Below are 13992 nucleotides of genomic sequence, written 5' to 3'. Positions count from 1 at the left end.
ACACTCAGCCTGGCACCAGATGACCTCCCCTTCTTCCCCCCACTCAGTTCCTGCTCACTGGAGGGTCCCAGTCAGACCGCCCACCTCACATGCTCCTGCCTCCTGTGCCTCCCCCTGGACCTTTATAAACCAGTCCAGGCCTCGAATGCCAGCTCTGCTGCAGAGCCCTGCCCGACCCCCCACCCCCACCCCAGCCAGGCCAATCCCCACTGCCCTCTCCCCTGCACCCTCTCCCCTGCACTTCCAGGCTGAGTGAGCCTCAACACTGAAATGACCGGAGCCGGCCTACGATGTCACCTGGTGATTTGGGGCAGGAAAGGCCCAAATGTCTTGCTGTTCTCCCGTGTAGTCCTGCCGCAGGAACCAGAGGTGGGGAGTGAGTCCCGCACTGTCAGATCCCAGAATGACTGAGCTGAAGGGCCAGTGGAGGTCATCTACGTCAGTCCTTTATCTTTGAGGCATTGGATGGAGGCCCTGGGAGGGGAGAGCCCTGGCCGAGGAAAAGCCGAGACTGGAATTCAGACCCCAGCCTTGTGCCCAGAGTCTTTGTGTGGTCCCTGAACTGCTCTGTCTTCTCTTTGCTCTTTGTCTCCGTAAACTACGTGCTGGGGTAACAGTTACTGCAGATCAGCCCACGGGCTCCTCGCTGTGCGTCCTCCTCCTCTCCAGATCACTGTGTGCACACTCCACACCTTTGTGATCCCCGTTCTGCATTCTCATTTTCTTATTTAGCATTCTTTTTTGGTAATTGACATTTAAATTCAGTTCTTGTGGAGAATGGGGCATATTTCTGGGTCGCTTATTTTCTTCCCTCAATGTGTGATTCATGGCCATCACCACACAGTTTTAGTTGTGGTAGCTTTATAATATGTTTTACTGTCTGGTGGGACTGGTCCTCCTCTCACTAACCATCATTATCAGAATTTTCTTTGTTTTCTTACCTACTTTTGTTTTTTTCTTCCAGAATATCTTTACCTAGGTTACCTAGAGGAATGAAGGGCAGTGAATAGTTTATCCCAGGCTGCCCTTATCGTGGCTGTTGACATAGGTCAAAGGAATTGACCATTCTTAACTCCTGGCTCTGACAATGGAAGAGGCCCTTTGATGGGGTGAAATAGGCAAACAGGGAAGTAGTGTCACCAACTCTTCGTGCCCCCCCCCCCACCTCATCACTGTCCCCAGTTCTGCTGTCCTGGGACTGTGGCTTTCCTGAGACTAGGGCCCCTTGGGCAGCTTTGAGTGTAGGGGGCAATCGGGGAGCAGGCCTGGCTCACGGGTGCTCTGAACCGGCACCACTGTGCCTGCCACATTCCCTCCTGCCAGCAAGAACCCAGGCTTCCTAAGGAGTCTGTCTCCACCCCTAGATCTTTTTGCTTTGGTGGAAGAGTCTGCCTCTCATTGGCCACTCTCCCAGAGGGTTGTTACCTCAAAAATACCTTACCTCTTCTTAGCCCATTTACTCCTTAGAAACAGTTGAGATACAGAGTAGACACGTCATCACATCACTGACCCAACTACTCTGTGAGACAAAATTTAGGAACACTGTTGACTGATGTCTGCAAGTCAGGGTGGTGCCTTCGGCTTTCTTCTCTTAGAGCCCATGTTCACAGACCAACTTGTGCACCTCCTTTCTTTAGATCATCATCCCAGGGAACCTTATGAGATCCCTGTACTTTATCAAGTTTCAGAATCCCTGTGGTATTTTGCTTTGAACTAAATGGAATCTAATTTAGGAAGAATCACTGTCTTTAAAATAGTCTCCTTATCACATAGGAATATACTAGGAATCTCCACTTATTCAAGTTCTTTTTCTAAATCTCAAGTATTTTATCATCTTCATATGAATCACAAATAAGTCTCACTAAAATTATTTTAAAACACTTCACACATAGTCTTCCCATTGTAAGTGAGATATCTTCTTCATTTACATTCTGTAAAACATTATTATTTTATAATAATAACAGAAATGTTACCGGATAGCTCCTTTTTATCTTTTTATCTGGCAATTTCATTGAACTTTCTGATTCTAGAGATTTTCTCATTGATCCCCCTTATGTTTTCTCGATCCTCCATATAGTGAATCACTTATAATATAAATTGTGGCTCCTCCTTTCTACTATATATAGCAGACTACTGACTGTTCATCAGTGTTGGCCACAGGAACTTTTTAAAAATGCAGGTAGTGGCACCCATTCCATCCCCATGGAACTCCAGCAGTGGGCTCTGCATCAGGGCTGGGGACTGGGAGCAGCGGGGTGGGAGGTAGCTTCCAGACCAAGGAGATGGCACCTGCAGAGCTGGAGAGGGCGTGAGCATGCCTTGTCTGAAAGCAGACCAGTGGGGAAAACAACCTGATCGGCTTTGTAGACACTTAAAAATTTTTGGTCTATGAGCAAGTGAAGTTTTGAAGTAGCAGGTGCAATGGCAGATTTGCACGGTGAAAAGATCACTCTCGCTGCCATGTGAGAACAGACTGCTGGGCGGCCAGAGGGAAAGGGGGTGCACGTCATTATGTAACAACAGCTAAGTCATACACCTCCTTCTGGCGTACCAGGTGCTGTTGGCAGTGGCTCATGTATATTAACTAAGGAGGCCCCAGGCACACAGGTAGTTTGTGGTGGAGCCTGGCTTGGAACCAGCAGATCTGGCTCCAGAGGCCCCTCTGAAGCACCCTAGCTCATCCCATGCCACAGATGGAGTAGTTAGGAGCATGGTGTTGGCATTGGAGGTGGGGAGAAGGGGACCAATTAAAGATACACTTAGTCTTTAACAGGACCTGGCAATGGATTGGAAACCAGGATGGGGGAGAAATCAAGGTTCCCATTTTCCCACACATTTGTGGCCATTTGGAATTTCTCCAGGACTTGTCTCTTCCATTGGGCTGTTCATATGTGCACATCACCTCTATTCTTGTTCACATGGAAGGTGGAGGATACTTCAGACTCACCACTCAGGTGCATTCTGCACCTTCCATCTGTCCCCTGGGTGTGTGACTGGGTAAGGGATAGGTCTCTGCTCATCATACCTTTTGTTTGGGGTGTATGAGAGCAAGGTGAGCCTGATCCAAGCGTCTTCCACTCTGTTCTCCAAGGGCAGTTGGGGTAGGAGGTGTGCTTTTCATGTAGATTATCTGATAAGGCTCTAGATAATAGAACTCTAGTGATACTGGGGGCCCCAGACATTAACCCACCCCTCATCCTATAAAGTGAGACATTGAGCCCAAGAAAACTGGGGCAGGACTTGTCTATTGTCATGTAGGAGGCCAGGGACTGACACCTGGCTCTCAGGTTTCCCAACATCCAGACATTAGTGGCATCTTCAGTGCCAGGGAGGGTGTGGCCAGCAAGTGTCTGGCCTCCTGTCCTGGTGGGCCAGGGGAGGATCCTGCTGTGTGTCACAGCCCTGAGGTGGGGTAAAGCAGAGCTAAGAACAGGCTGGGGGAGCTAGAGGAAGGGGTACGGACAGATAGCTGAGTTTGGGGAGCTGGGGGATTTGGGAGCAGGAGGCTGAAGCAGAGTGGGTGAGTGACTGGGCATGCCCAGGGTCCCGGGCCCTGCAGAACGGAGGCCTCCGAAGTTCATCTGAAGAGTAGGCCCAGCTTGCCCATCTCCAGGGAGACCCCAGAAGTCCTGAGAAGCGTGAGGGCCAGAACAGGGCCAACTGGCCTCCGATGACCAGTTCGGAATCCAGGGCCTTGTCCTGCTGAACGGAACCCCTGTCCCCAAGGCACCCCTCACTGGCAGCCTCAAGGTGGCCCCAGGGAGGGTGGTGCCTGCAGAGGAGCCGTGCAGGAAGGTAGGCTGTGATGGGGACCAGGAATCAGAGAGATGCAGAGAGGTCTGAAGCAGCCCAGAGCTGGAGAAAGGCCCAAGTGGACCCCACCCCGCCCCACTTACCGGCCCAAGGCTCATCCGGGGAAACCCAGACCCGGCTCAGCAGGGCCTCCTCCCTGTGCCGGAGCTGGTGATCTCTACAGGGGGGCAGGCGGGCGTCCTCCCTCCTAGAGCCCAGGCAAGGCAGTGCCCATCCTCAGCCAAGACGGGACCCTCTGGCCGGGCCTGGGGAAATCCTGGCTGTGGGGGCCGGGGTGCTCCTGCCTCCTGCTGCCTACTGGCTCCGCAGGGCGCTGTGAGCGGTCAGTGAGATCACACTTAGCACAGTGCCCATGCCAGGCACCGCTCACCCGGTGGAGCTCCACTTGCTCATCCTGTCACCTCCGCGGTGCTCTGGACTTCCTACAGGGGGACACAGGTCCACACGCCCCCCTCTCAGTTCAGCCGCACACACCCCACATATTAGGCAAGATGCGCATTGTCCCCACTTAACAGGTGAGGAAACTGAGGCAAGTCTGGGCCAGTGGTCCCTGGCCACCTAGTGAGTTGGCAGCAGAGAACACAAGAGTTCAGCTCTCTTCTATTTAGCATGCTTTCACTCTTGTGTGTTTCTTCCAGAAAATACAAGACTTCTATCCTTATTTCGGATTTGAGCAAGCCGTAACTGTCTCTTATCTCCTAACAGCCCTGCTGTAAAGCCAAAATACCAGAGAAATTTAGTGCTGGGAGGGAGCCCTTAAGATGGTTCCACCCCCTGATTTCCATGAGACACAGAGGAGGCCACATCCTCACTCAAGGTCACACAGCAATTCGTGACAGAACCAGCCCTGGAACCTAGGCCTAGTGACCTTTCCTCTATACTGATGACTTAGAGGCCTTGGAACTTCTGTCCCCATTTCAGAGATGGGAAAAACTGAGCCAGAGAGGCAAACTATTGACTCCAGTCCCATAGCACTGCCTTTCAGGACGCTGCTTCCTCAGTGACCTGGTGGGTCTAGTGTGACGTTTATGAACCATCCTCAGCAAAAGGGAAGGCCAGGGAGCGAAATATTGGCATATTGGGAATAATAAACCTTGCAAACAGTTTGAATTGCATTTCAGGGTCTGATTCCTCTTGCTAGAGAGATTGGTTTATGAATTCAGAGTAGGATTGTTTAAAATGCATTTCACATTTTAAATAACCACGGTTTTCTTGGGTGAGGAAGAATAACAGGTCAAAAATGCACACTCATAGGCTTTTCTGAAAGGTTACAAAATAAAATGTTCTTTGCTGGAGGATATGAAGGCCCTGGCTCTCTGTTTGACAAAGGAGAGGACTCTGCTAGATAAATCCTGCATTATGAACAAATGAGAGCTCTGTCCCTCTCTTCCTGATCAGCTTAATTCCTTGTTGCTTATCTGCAAATCCAATAATGCTGGTAAAACAGACCCCTCCCGCAGGCTGAGCACAGGCCTGGCCGCCCATCCTCAGAAGCCTTTTTGTGTTTATAACCTCGGCCCCACTCCCTGGAGAGCAGGGCCTGGGAGCCTGGTCTGGAAGTGGGCGGGAGGACTCAGTCTGGGAGTGACAGCCTCTCCAGGACAGGGCCTCTGTGCTTTGGCACCGGGCCTCCCTGCCCCCAGTCCGGGGCCCTCCCACCTGAAACTGAGCAGATTCTAGAGTGGAGCCCACGAAGGGGGCGCAGGGCAGGTGTTAAGATTCAGCCAATGAATTATTGAACGCTACACCTGAAACTACTGATGTACTATATGTTGGCTAATTGAATTTAAATAGAGAAAAAAAGGTTCCCCCACATCCTTCCCCCACATCCCGTGTGCCCCTCCAAGGGGAATAACTTGGCCCCAAGTTGCAGGTGTTGTCCAGCTCCCGCACACGTTACAGCGTGGCCACTTGGGTATCGTCTGGGTGTCGTCTTGGTGATAGCTCACACTCCACTAGGTGACTAAAGATATTTCAACTGCACAGCCTTTACAATATTTATTTGCTTACTTTCAAAATCTGTACACAGCATTTGTTTGCTGGCCCTCTCCCCCGACCTGGGGTCAGGGGTGTGGTCTGGGCTCTTTAGGGGTTATTAGGCCCTCACAGGAGCCAAAAAGAAAGAGGAAGCCCAGCACCTAGAAGGAGATGCCACCTGCAGAGGGGATGTGGCCCTCGGGTGGTCTGGCTGATGACACTGAGCCATGTCTCCCTCATCCCAGGCAGCCTTTTATGAGACCACATGTGCATGTGCCAGCACGTCGGGCTTCTTGAGAGCACATTATTTCCAGCAATGTCGTATTCCAGCTCATAAACCTGCTCCTGCCTCGTTAAAACCTCCCCGTAAAGGATGCTTAATGATCCATCCTGTGAACACAGAATTCTTTACTTAAAACCACGTCCCAACAGATAGACATCCTGTACCCCCTACTCCTGCCGATTTCTCCGGCTAGAAATAAAGCGATGGGGATGATCTCTGTTCGTAAACTTCTGACTCTGTTGTGTATTTCCCTTGGTTAGATTTCTAGAACAGGAATTAATGAGTCAAAGGGCTAAGGCTCTCATCTGGTTTTCTCTAGAGGTTTGCAGTTAGGCCTGTGGCTAAAGAACTCTCTGGTGCCTGAGATTGAATTTGAACTCTCCCACTTATTGTCTGTGTGACTTTGAGCAGGTTATATAACCTCCCACTTCACCTGTAAAATGGGGGTAATAATAGTACCTACCTCATAGTGGTGTTGTGAGCAGAGCCGTGTGTAACTGTTAGGTTGAATAGGCATGACTCATGAGATATAATCATAAAGCAAACTTTATTTTTGTCTCCCATGGTCTCTTTCATTTTATTCTGTGGGGCTTTCTTCTACCCCCCACCCCCCAGACCTAGATGAAATTGAGGGGAAGTGCCAGAACTTCTTTGGCCATTTCCAGGTAACCAAAGTTTATCCTGTCAATAATTAATGTGTTTTGTCTATTGTAATAAAAAATCTTTAAATTTCAGAGTTATATCAACTCTTCTTGCCTATCATGGTGTGCTGTGAGCCAGCTGCCTGTGGGAGAGGGGCCAGCTTATAGTTCTGACCCTTTCCAGGGTCCAGTGTAAAGGGAAGGAGGGAGGGGAAGAAGAGAGGAGAAGAGTGGAAAAATCCTACCTCTCCAGTCATGTTGGTGCTTTTGAGGTTCTTGGAGACCACTCCATCACGTGGGGTATCTCCATAAGCTCCATTCCCTTGATGTGGGTGATGATTATTCTCCATAGGACACTGAACCCTGAGGCTCTCTCTAAAATTCTCAGGCCCTGGGAAGCCTGGGCTCATCTCCTCTGCCTACTGTCACCTCCGCCCACAATGATTGCTTCTGGGTTAAGATCTAAGATAACCACATCTAGCCCTAATGCTGGGACCCACATTGATCCAGAGGAAAAACTCACGTTTCTTTTGCTCACAGACCTGACCCTGAAACAGCCATCAAGGCGGCCACCTGCCACCTGCTCTTTGGATTTGTAGGCATGGATCCTTTGCCTGTGCCCTATGACCTCAGGACCATTGTGGCCACATATGGGCCACATATGGCCACATAAGCCATCCTAGGGGGTCTCTTTCAAGCCCCACTCTCTGGATTTGAGGCAAAGGCCATGTCCCCTTCCATGCTTCCACTGAGGGTCCACTGGACCCTGAGGCTCTCTCTAAAATTCCTCTTTAACCTCTAACAACCAGCAGTAGGTGCCTGGCACAGAGCATTTACTCAACAAGTGATGGTCACGTGTGATCCCATCCACAGCCCCCCACTTGCACTCACTCCATCATAATTATATTTGGCTTTAGCCCAATTTTATGTTTCCTTTAGACTAATGCTTGTTGTGGTGATGGTGGAGGTAGTGGAGATATACTTTTTTTATTTTTATTTTTTTAAGATTTTATTTATTTATTCATAAGAGACACAGACAGAAGAGAAGCAGGCTTCATGCAGGAAGCCTGATGTGGGACTCGATCCCGGGACTCCAGGATCACACCCTGGGCCAAAGGCAGGCTCCAAACTGCTGAGCCACCCAGGGATCCCCGGTAGTGGAGACTTTAATTTGCTATTATCTCCTGCAGTTATTTGGAAAATCGATGTATTGCTTTTAATTCTGCGAGTGCTTAGCCTACATTTTTTCAAATATATCAGTAAGCCTACTTATCTCACTTGAGTCATGTAGAAATGGGGCAGTGGTCTTTGTATTTTCTGCAGTTCTTTAAATGGGAATTTCACTGGGCACCGTCTGGCCACTGACACTTATGTTACCCTTTTGCCATCATGTCTGCTCCACAGCTTTGAAACAGCACTGAGCTCTGGCTTAGGGCCTGCTCATCTCTGTCCTGGACTTTTCCAAGAGCCAGCCAGCAGCTGTCAATATGTCTGGCCTTGTCTCCCTCTGTCCTCCATTTCGTTCCCTATTTATATCTTTCTACAAGTACATCTGGGCAGGTGACTCTTGGCTTGAAACCCTTTGGTGGTTCCCTGGTGGTTATAGATAAAAATCAGACTCTTCAGCCTGGTGTTCAGGGTGCTCTGTGATCTGGCCCTACCTTAACTTTCTAGGCCCTTCTGCCTCTTGGAACCATTCACCTACATGCTATCATATGGGTTTGCATTTTGGTTAGCAACTGCATTGGTCACTTGTTCTCATATCCCCATGGCTTGCTCACGGCATCTTCTCTGTCTAGAACGCCCTTGGGTAAGAGAGCCCAGCTTGGCACTGGGCCAGTTGTAGAATCTCAGTAACCGGTAAGCTTCCCTCTTCCTTTCTTATCAGTCTATTAAGATCCACTCATCCTTCAAGAACCAATTCCAATGTCGTCTTTGTCACTCTCAGGAGAGACCTGCCCTACCCTGACTTCTCTCCCTCTGGTACCACTAGCTGCGCCTCCTCTGTGCCCCCCAGCACGTTATACACCTGTGTCGTAACCCTAGCACCTTGGAGTTTTCCATCTCTCCTGCCAGGCTGAAGGCTCCCTGAGAGCAGAGCTGGGCCTGATGTCTGCCACAGCCCTGCACAGACCTGTGCGCCCAGGCTGGTCTAGTCCACGTCTGATTGACTTGAATCGCCTTCCTCAGCCTGCAGAGTTGCAACACTAGGCAACCAGGCAGGGCCTCTTGGGACTTGGTGCCCAATCTGAATAGATACTTATTATCCATATCCTGCTGCTTCCAAAATGGATTAGAGGTGGGCCACACTCAATAAAACTGTTAAATTAGAAACAGAAAAATCTAAGGCTCCACATGGAAGTAGCAAGGAGCCAAGAGAAGGTGCTAACCTCCTTCCTTGGGTGAAATAGTCTTGCTGAGAGGACCTCAGGCGTCCTCTAGCTGGGGTGGCGGATGTGAGGGTCTCTTTTGGGCTAAACTCTTGCACTCCCCTCACAAACTGTGATCATGTTTGAAAATGCTAAAAGGCAACAAGGAGAATTTAATTCACCCTTGGAGGATTTGGAGAGGTGGTGAGGCGGGCGTTGGGTTTGCCATGTGGCAGCACTTTGGTAAAGATCACCTCATTCTGCAGGCTAAATTTGAAAAGCTTAGGCCTTTTCTCAAGGGTCACCGCATAGCACAGCTGTATTTTAACCATGGCCTAGTACAGTATACCTCATGTGGCTTTCTGGAGTGACTTTTCGATGGACACCAAGGGCATACTCTTAAAATGTCAACCACGGAAGCTATTGGAGCAGGAAAACCCATCGCCAGTTCTGAGTTGAGTGGGAACACTTACACACCCCTAGAACTCATGGAAGCACATACTTAGATCCTCCCCATGCACACCAACACACCATCCAACAAATGTTCTTGTGCAGACCCATTCGGATGCAGGGACGCCCCTCACACACATGCTCATGGGTACATGGCACACAGTCCCAGTGGCTCTCACACATCCCATGGGCACGCGCAGCCTCTGCAGGAGGAGACATGGGGAGCTGTCTTATTTCTGCACCTCACTCTGCCTCCAGATTTTGCTCCCTTAGGACAGAGCCTAAAGTTTCTATTTAATAGATTCAATTACTTTAGGCTCCTGAGACCTTCCAACTTGATTCTGATTGCTTTAAGGTGTCAGATCATTTGGGAAGAATTGGGGAGAGCAGCCTCAAATTCTGGAAGGGGAAGTCTTCCAGGCTCTAGGTGTCACGGAAGTGGTAGCTGCTGACTGCAGTTTGGGGAAGGATGGTCTGGAGTGTGGACCAGCCTCTTGTTGCTAGGCCCTAAAGGACAGAGGCCCTGAGGGTAGTGCTTTGGCCTCCAAGGCAAGAACCAGTCCCTTTCTGCTGATCTTCCTGGGAACCCGACAAGTGGAACCAAGGCCCATGCCAAGTGTCCCAGCAGGCAAGGAAACAGCTCTGGTTTTCTGCCCTCTGCACCTCATTCTGGAGTGATTTCTTTGGTCTGCTCTCTGTCCCCTTGACAGTGATAGCTCTTGGAGGTTGATAAGTAATCTGAGGTAACAGCCTTCAGAGAGTATGGATGTTGTGCCAGGCAGAGGTGGATCTGTCCTGTCCTGAGCTCCGGAAACCTGCAGAATGAGACCGGGTGTGTGGCATGTGCACTATGTGAACCATGCTAGGCAGAAAGGAGGCTAAGGGCAGGGGCTGTGGGCCCAGACTGTGTGAATCTTAGCTTCACCATTGGACAGCTCTATGACTTTGGGCAAGATCTTTGCCTTCTCTGTGCCCCAGTTTCTTCTGCTATGAAATGGGTATGATAATAGCATCTACCTCCTAGGGTGGTTGTGAGGATGAAATGAGTTATAGTGTAGAGAGCACCTGGACTCAGCAAATGCTCCAAACATTTTGGTTATTGTTTTTACAGTTAATAGCAAAGGCCAGGTGGGAAGGCAGGGAGAGTCCTGGGGTGAGGAGTCCTGGCTGTGGATCTAGGGCAGCAGGATGGGGCCTTCCCTCAGCCCAGCTGGTTCTTCTCTCACCCTCTCCCACCCGGTCGTGCAGTCATGCTGGCCTATTTTGCACCAGAGTATCCCCACATGGACCCTCTCTGGCATGGTTGCAGGGGGCGCATGAGGACACACACCTGGAGCATGGGGACTGTGCCCCTCGGCAGACCCCTGGCCCGTTTCCTGTCCTCTCCTCCCCAGCTGGGGATTCTCTATCTCTCAGCTATCATCATGCCATAGCTTGCTTTAAAGTTGGTGTGAGTCACAGCCAAGACCTCCTTAGTACTCAGAGACTTTAAGATGACCTTTGTTAAGTTTTTTTTGCCTCCTTTTACGTATGGCCCCTAGAAAGCACTTTGGAGGACAGAGACCTTGGTTCCATTTCAGCTCCATCGCTTTGTAGCTTTAGGTCCTTGGGCATCTTAGCATTACTGACGCTTTATTCTCCGGAAGTAGGAATAAAATACATGCCTCTCAAGGCTGTTGTGGAGCTTAAATAATATGAATTTATGAGGGCTGGGAATTCAATAGACAGCGTATGTTATTCTTCTCTTGACTGCTACGGCTTAGGGGGGGAAAACCCGCTGCTGCGAGGAAGCAGCTCCCTTAACAAAAAAAAAAAAAAAAGCCAAAGGTTCCCCCGCCCCCCGGGCCCGTGAAGACGGGGGTGGGGGAGTGGAAGGGGCAGGGCGGGGAAGGCCAGCCCAGCCTCCAGGCTTCGGACCTGCAGGTTTCCCGGGACCTCTCTCCGGTTCCTTTCAGGCCTCAGCCCCTTTCCGCCCCGAAAGATCCCACCCCGCTGCCCCGGCCGTCCCCCATCTGAGCCGCGGTTCCCACCCCTCAGGGGAGCTAGGTAAGCCGGGGGGCAGGTAGGAGTTAGAAACAGCCCCGCTGGGCGGGGAAAGAAACTGGCTGGGCGGTCGGCGCGGCCGCAGGGGCCCAGGGTGGGCGCCGCGGGGTTTGGGGAGGGGGCGGTGCGGGGCGGGCCCAGCGCGGCCCGGGGGGTCTCGGCCGAAGGCGGGCAGGGGCGGGGCGGAAGCCATCCCGGGGGCGGGGCCTCCGCCGCCACGCAGCGCTCCGGCCCCTGGGCGCGGGCTCGAGCCCCTCCGGCGGCGCCGGGCGGTGCGGTGCGGTGCGGGCCGGGCCGGGCCGGGCCGCCTCCCGGGCCTCCCCGCCCCCCGCGCCCCCTGCAGCCCCCGCCCCCCGCGCCCCCTGCAGCCCCCGCCCCCACGCGCGCACACGCCGCCGCGGGCCCGCGCACTCCGCCGAGTCGCCCATCGCGCCGCGCAGGCAGCCGCTCGCCGAGCCCGCGGCCGGGGCCCTGGCGTGCAGTGCGGGCCTCGGCGGGGCCCAGCGCCCCGGCCCGGGAGGATGCGGCCCGGGGCGGCCCGGGAGCTGAGCAGGGCCCCCGCGCCGGCCCCCGCGGGCCCCGGCTTCCAGAGCCGCAGCCGCCGCCCCGGCCCCGGGAGACATGACTTCCAAGCCGCATTCCGACTGGATTCCCTACAGGTACGCGGGCGCCCGTCCCACCTCCCCTTGAGCTCCGGGGCGCGGGCTCGGGGCGCCTCCGCCCGCGCATCCCGCACATCCCGCACATCCCGCACTGCGGGCGCGGGCTCGGGGCGCTGGGCCTTCCCTCCCCAACTTTGGGCCCCGGGCGGACCGAGCCGGGCGCGCCCCCGCTCGTGGGCCGGGGTCGCCGGTGTGGGCCGCGCTGGGCCGGGCAGCGCCATGTGGCCGCCGGGGGGCCGCGCGCAGCCACGAGCCCCCCGGGCCCAGCGCGCCGGGCCACGCGCCAGTATAGCCGAGCGGCACCCTTGCGGCTGCAGGCGTGCACCCCCCAACCCCCGGGGGTGCGTTCGGGCCGGAGATGCGCCTGCTGGGCTGTTCACACCTCAAAGCATGAATTCCTGGAGACCGTTATTCTGAACCAAGGGCACGGGCTGCTCATACGCACATGCGCCCTGTACGCCCCCACAGACGCCCGGGCTCACACAGGTGTACTCCTACTCTCTGTGCACAGACACGACCTGTGTTTGGACAGCAGCTGACGCCCCTCCCCACTCACAGGTACCATTCACATCGGAGACTCCAGTCCCCTCCGTCTATCCCTGGACGCACACCAACTCCCCGCGCCAGACTGCCTGTACAAGCAGAGGAGCACTCACGAAAGCACCGCTGCCCTGTGTTCCCAGACTCTGTGACCTGTCCCAAGGATAGATGGGCCTTGCCAAGTGCCTGGGGGTCGGGGTGGGGGAGGGGTGTTGGGGGGCTTCTCACATAGGTGCAAGCCTTTTCCCCATCCACTCTTCATTCTCTCCATTACCCCTGGAATAGAGCTCATCGTCATGGCAGCACCAGATCCTTGGCCACCTATTGGCTCCTGGTTGCCACGGGCTACGGGGCTGTCGCTAGGCCTCCCAGAGAGGCATGTGTGTAAAATGGGTGCTGAACTGCTAAGGGCCACTATGTTATTGCCGGCAGAGGTGCACATGCCTGTGGGTTGTAGGAGCAGACCCTCAGGACCTGCCCTGTAACACAGCCAGCTCTTGGGAAGGGACCTGATTGTACTCACGGATGGAAAATACTTCTGACAGAGCTCCTTTAGGAGTCTGTCCAGACAGCATCCAAAATGGAAACCAGCCGAAACCGCCTGAAGCTTGTTAAAAGCAGATCCTTTTGCAAACAGGCACCTGCCACTGACCTGAGGATTCAGGGTTTCTCTTGAGAACTGTTGTCTCTAAGCTCTTTGGGGGTTTTAGGGCTTCCTAAGTTAGAATTCGTGGGTGCCCCTCCTGCCAACATACACACGTGCACACACACACGAGTTGCCCATAGGGTTTCCAGCAGACATCATGCAGTCACATCTCCGAGTCTCCCATAGATCAGGGAGGTATTCCCATCGGGAGACTGGGGCTTTGCTGACTCAGAAGAGCTGCTACCCTGCCCCCGGCATCCAGGGCTAGGGGCGCAGGTAGTTTCTGGAGCATCCTGGCTTGACACATCTGTGCTGAGGACCTCCTAGAAGACCGTGCAGCCCCATGGAGTTAACCTTTTCTAGCCACCCAGCAGAAGTGCCTGTGTGGCGCCTTTGGGCTGAGTAGCCTCCTATGCTGTGGAAGTGCAAGTGTGGGGGAACACGTGGCAGGGTGGTGGCCACAGACTGACTTAGAACAGAGGGAAGGGATGGCACTTGTGGCTGTAGATACGATGGCGTGTTTAGGATTTGGCACACTAGGGGCCGGGCCAGATCATGGTTCAAGGAA

General features: G+C 53.3%; 1 protein-coding gene across 3 annotated transcripts in view; it reads left to right on the top strand.

Annotated features, from left to right (window-relative positions):
- Positions 1-6671: 6671 nt before the first annotated feature.
- The window catches only part of TUB (TUB bipartite transcription factor), a 28532-nt gene continuing 21211 nt past the window's right edge, over positions 6672-13992 (top strand). Inside the window, exons 1-2 of one of the 3 annotated variants that reach the window (XM_072794182.1) lie at positions 12104-12235; positions 12797-12960. In XM_072794182.1, coding sequence (XP_072650283.1) covers positions 12947-12960 — 14 coding nt within the window. In that variant the 5' untranslated portion in view covers positions 12104-12235; positions 12797-12946. Of the gene's footprint in view, positions 6739-12087; positions 12236-12796; positions 12961-13992 lie in introns of those variants that run through there. The other 2 variants (XM_072794180.1, XM_072794181.1) reach the window with 2 other exon arrangements.

Source organism: Canis lupus, chromosome 23 (genome assembly GCF_048164855.1).
Source record: "Canis lupus baileyi chromosome 23, mCanLup2.hap1, whole genome shotgun sequence".
Taxonomy (NCBI): Eukaryota; Metazoa; Chordata; class Mammalia; order Carnivora; family Canidae; genus Canis; species Canis lupus.
The sequence above is the reverse complement of the archived record's forward strand: the minus strand, read 5'-3'. Positions and strand labels throughout refer to the sequence as shown.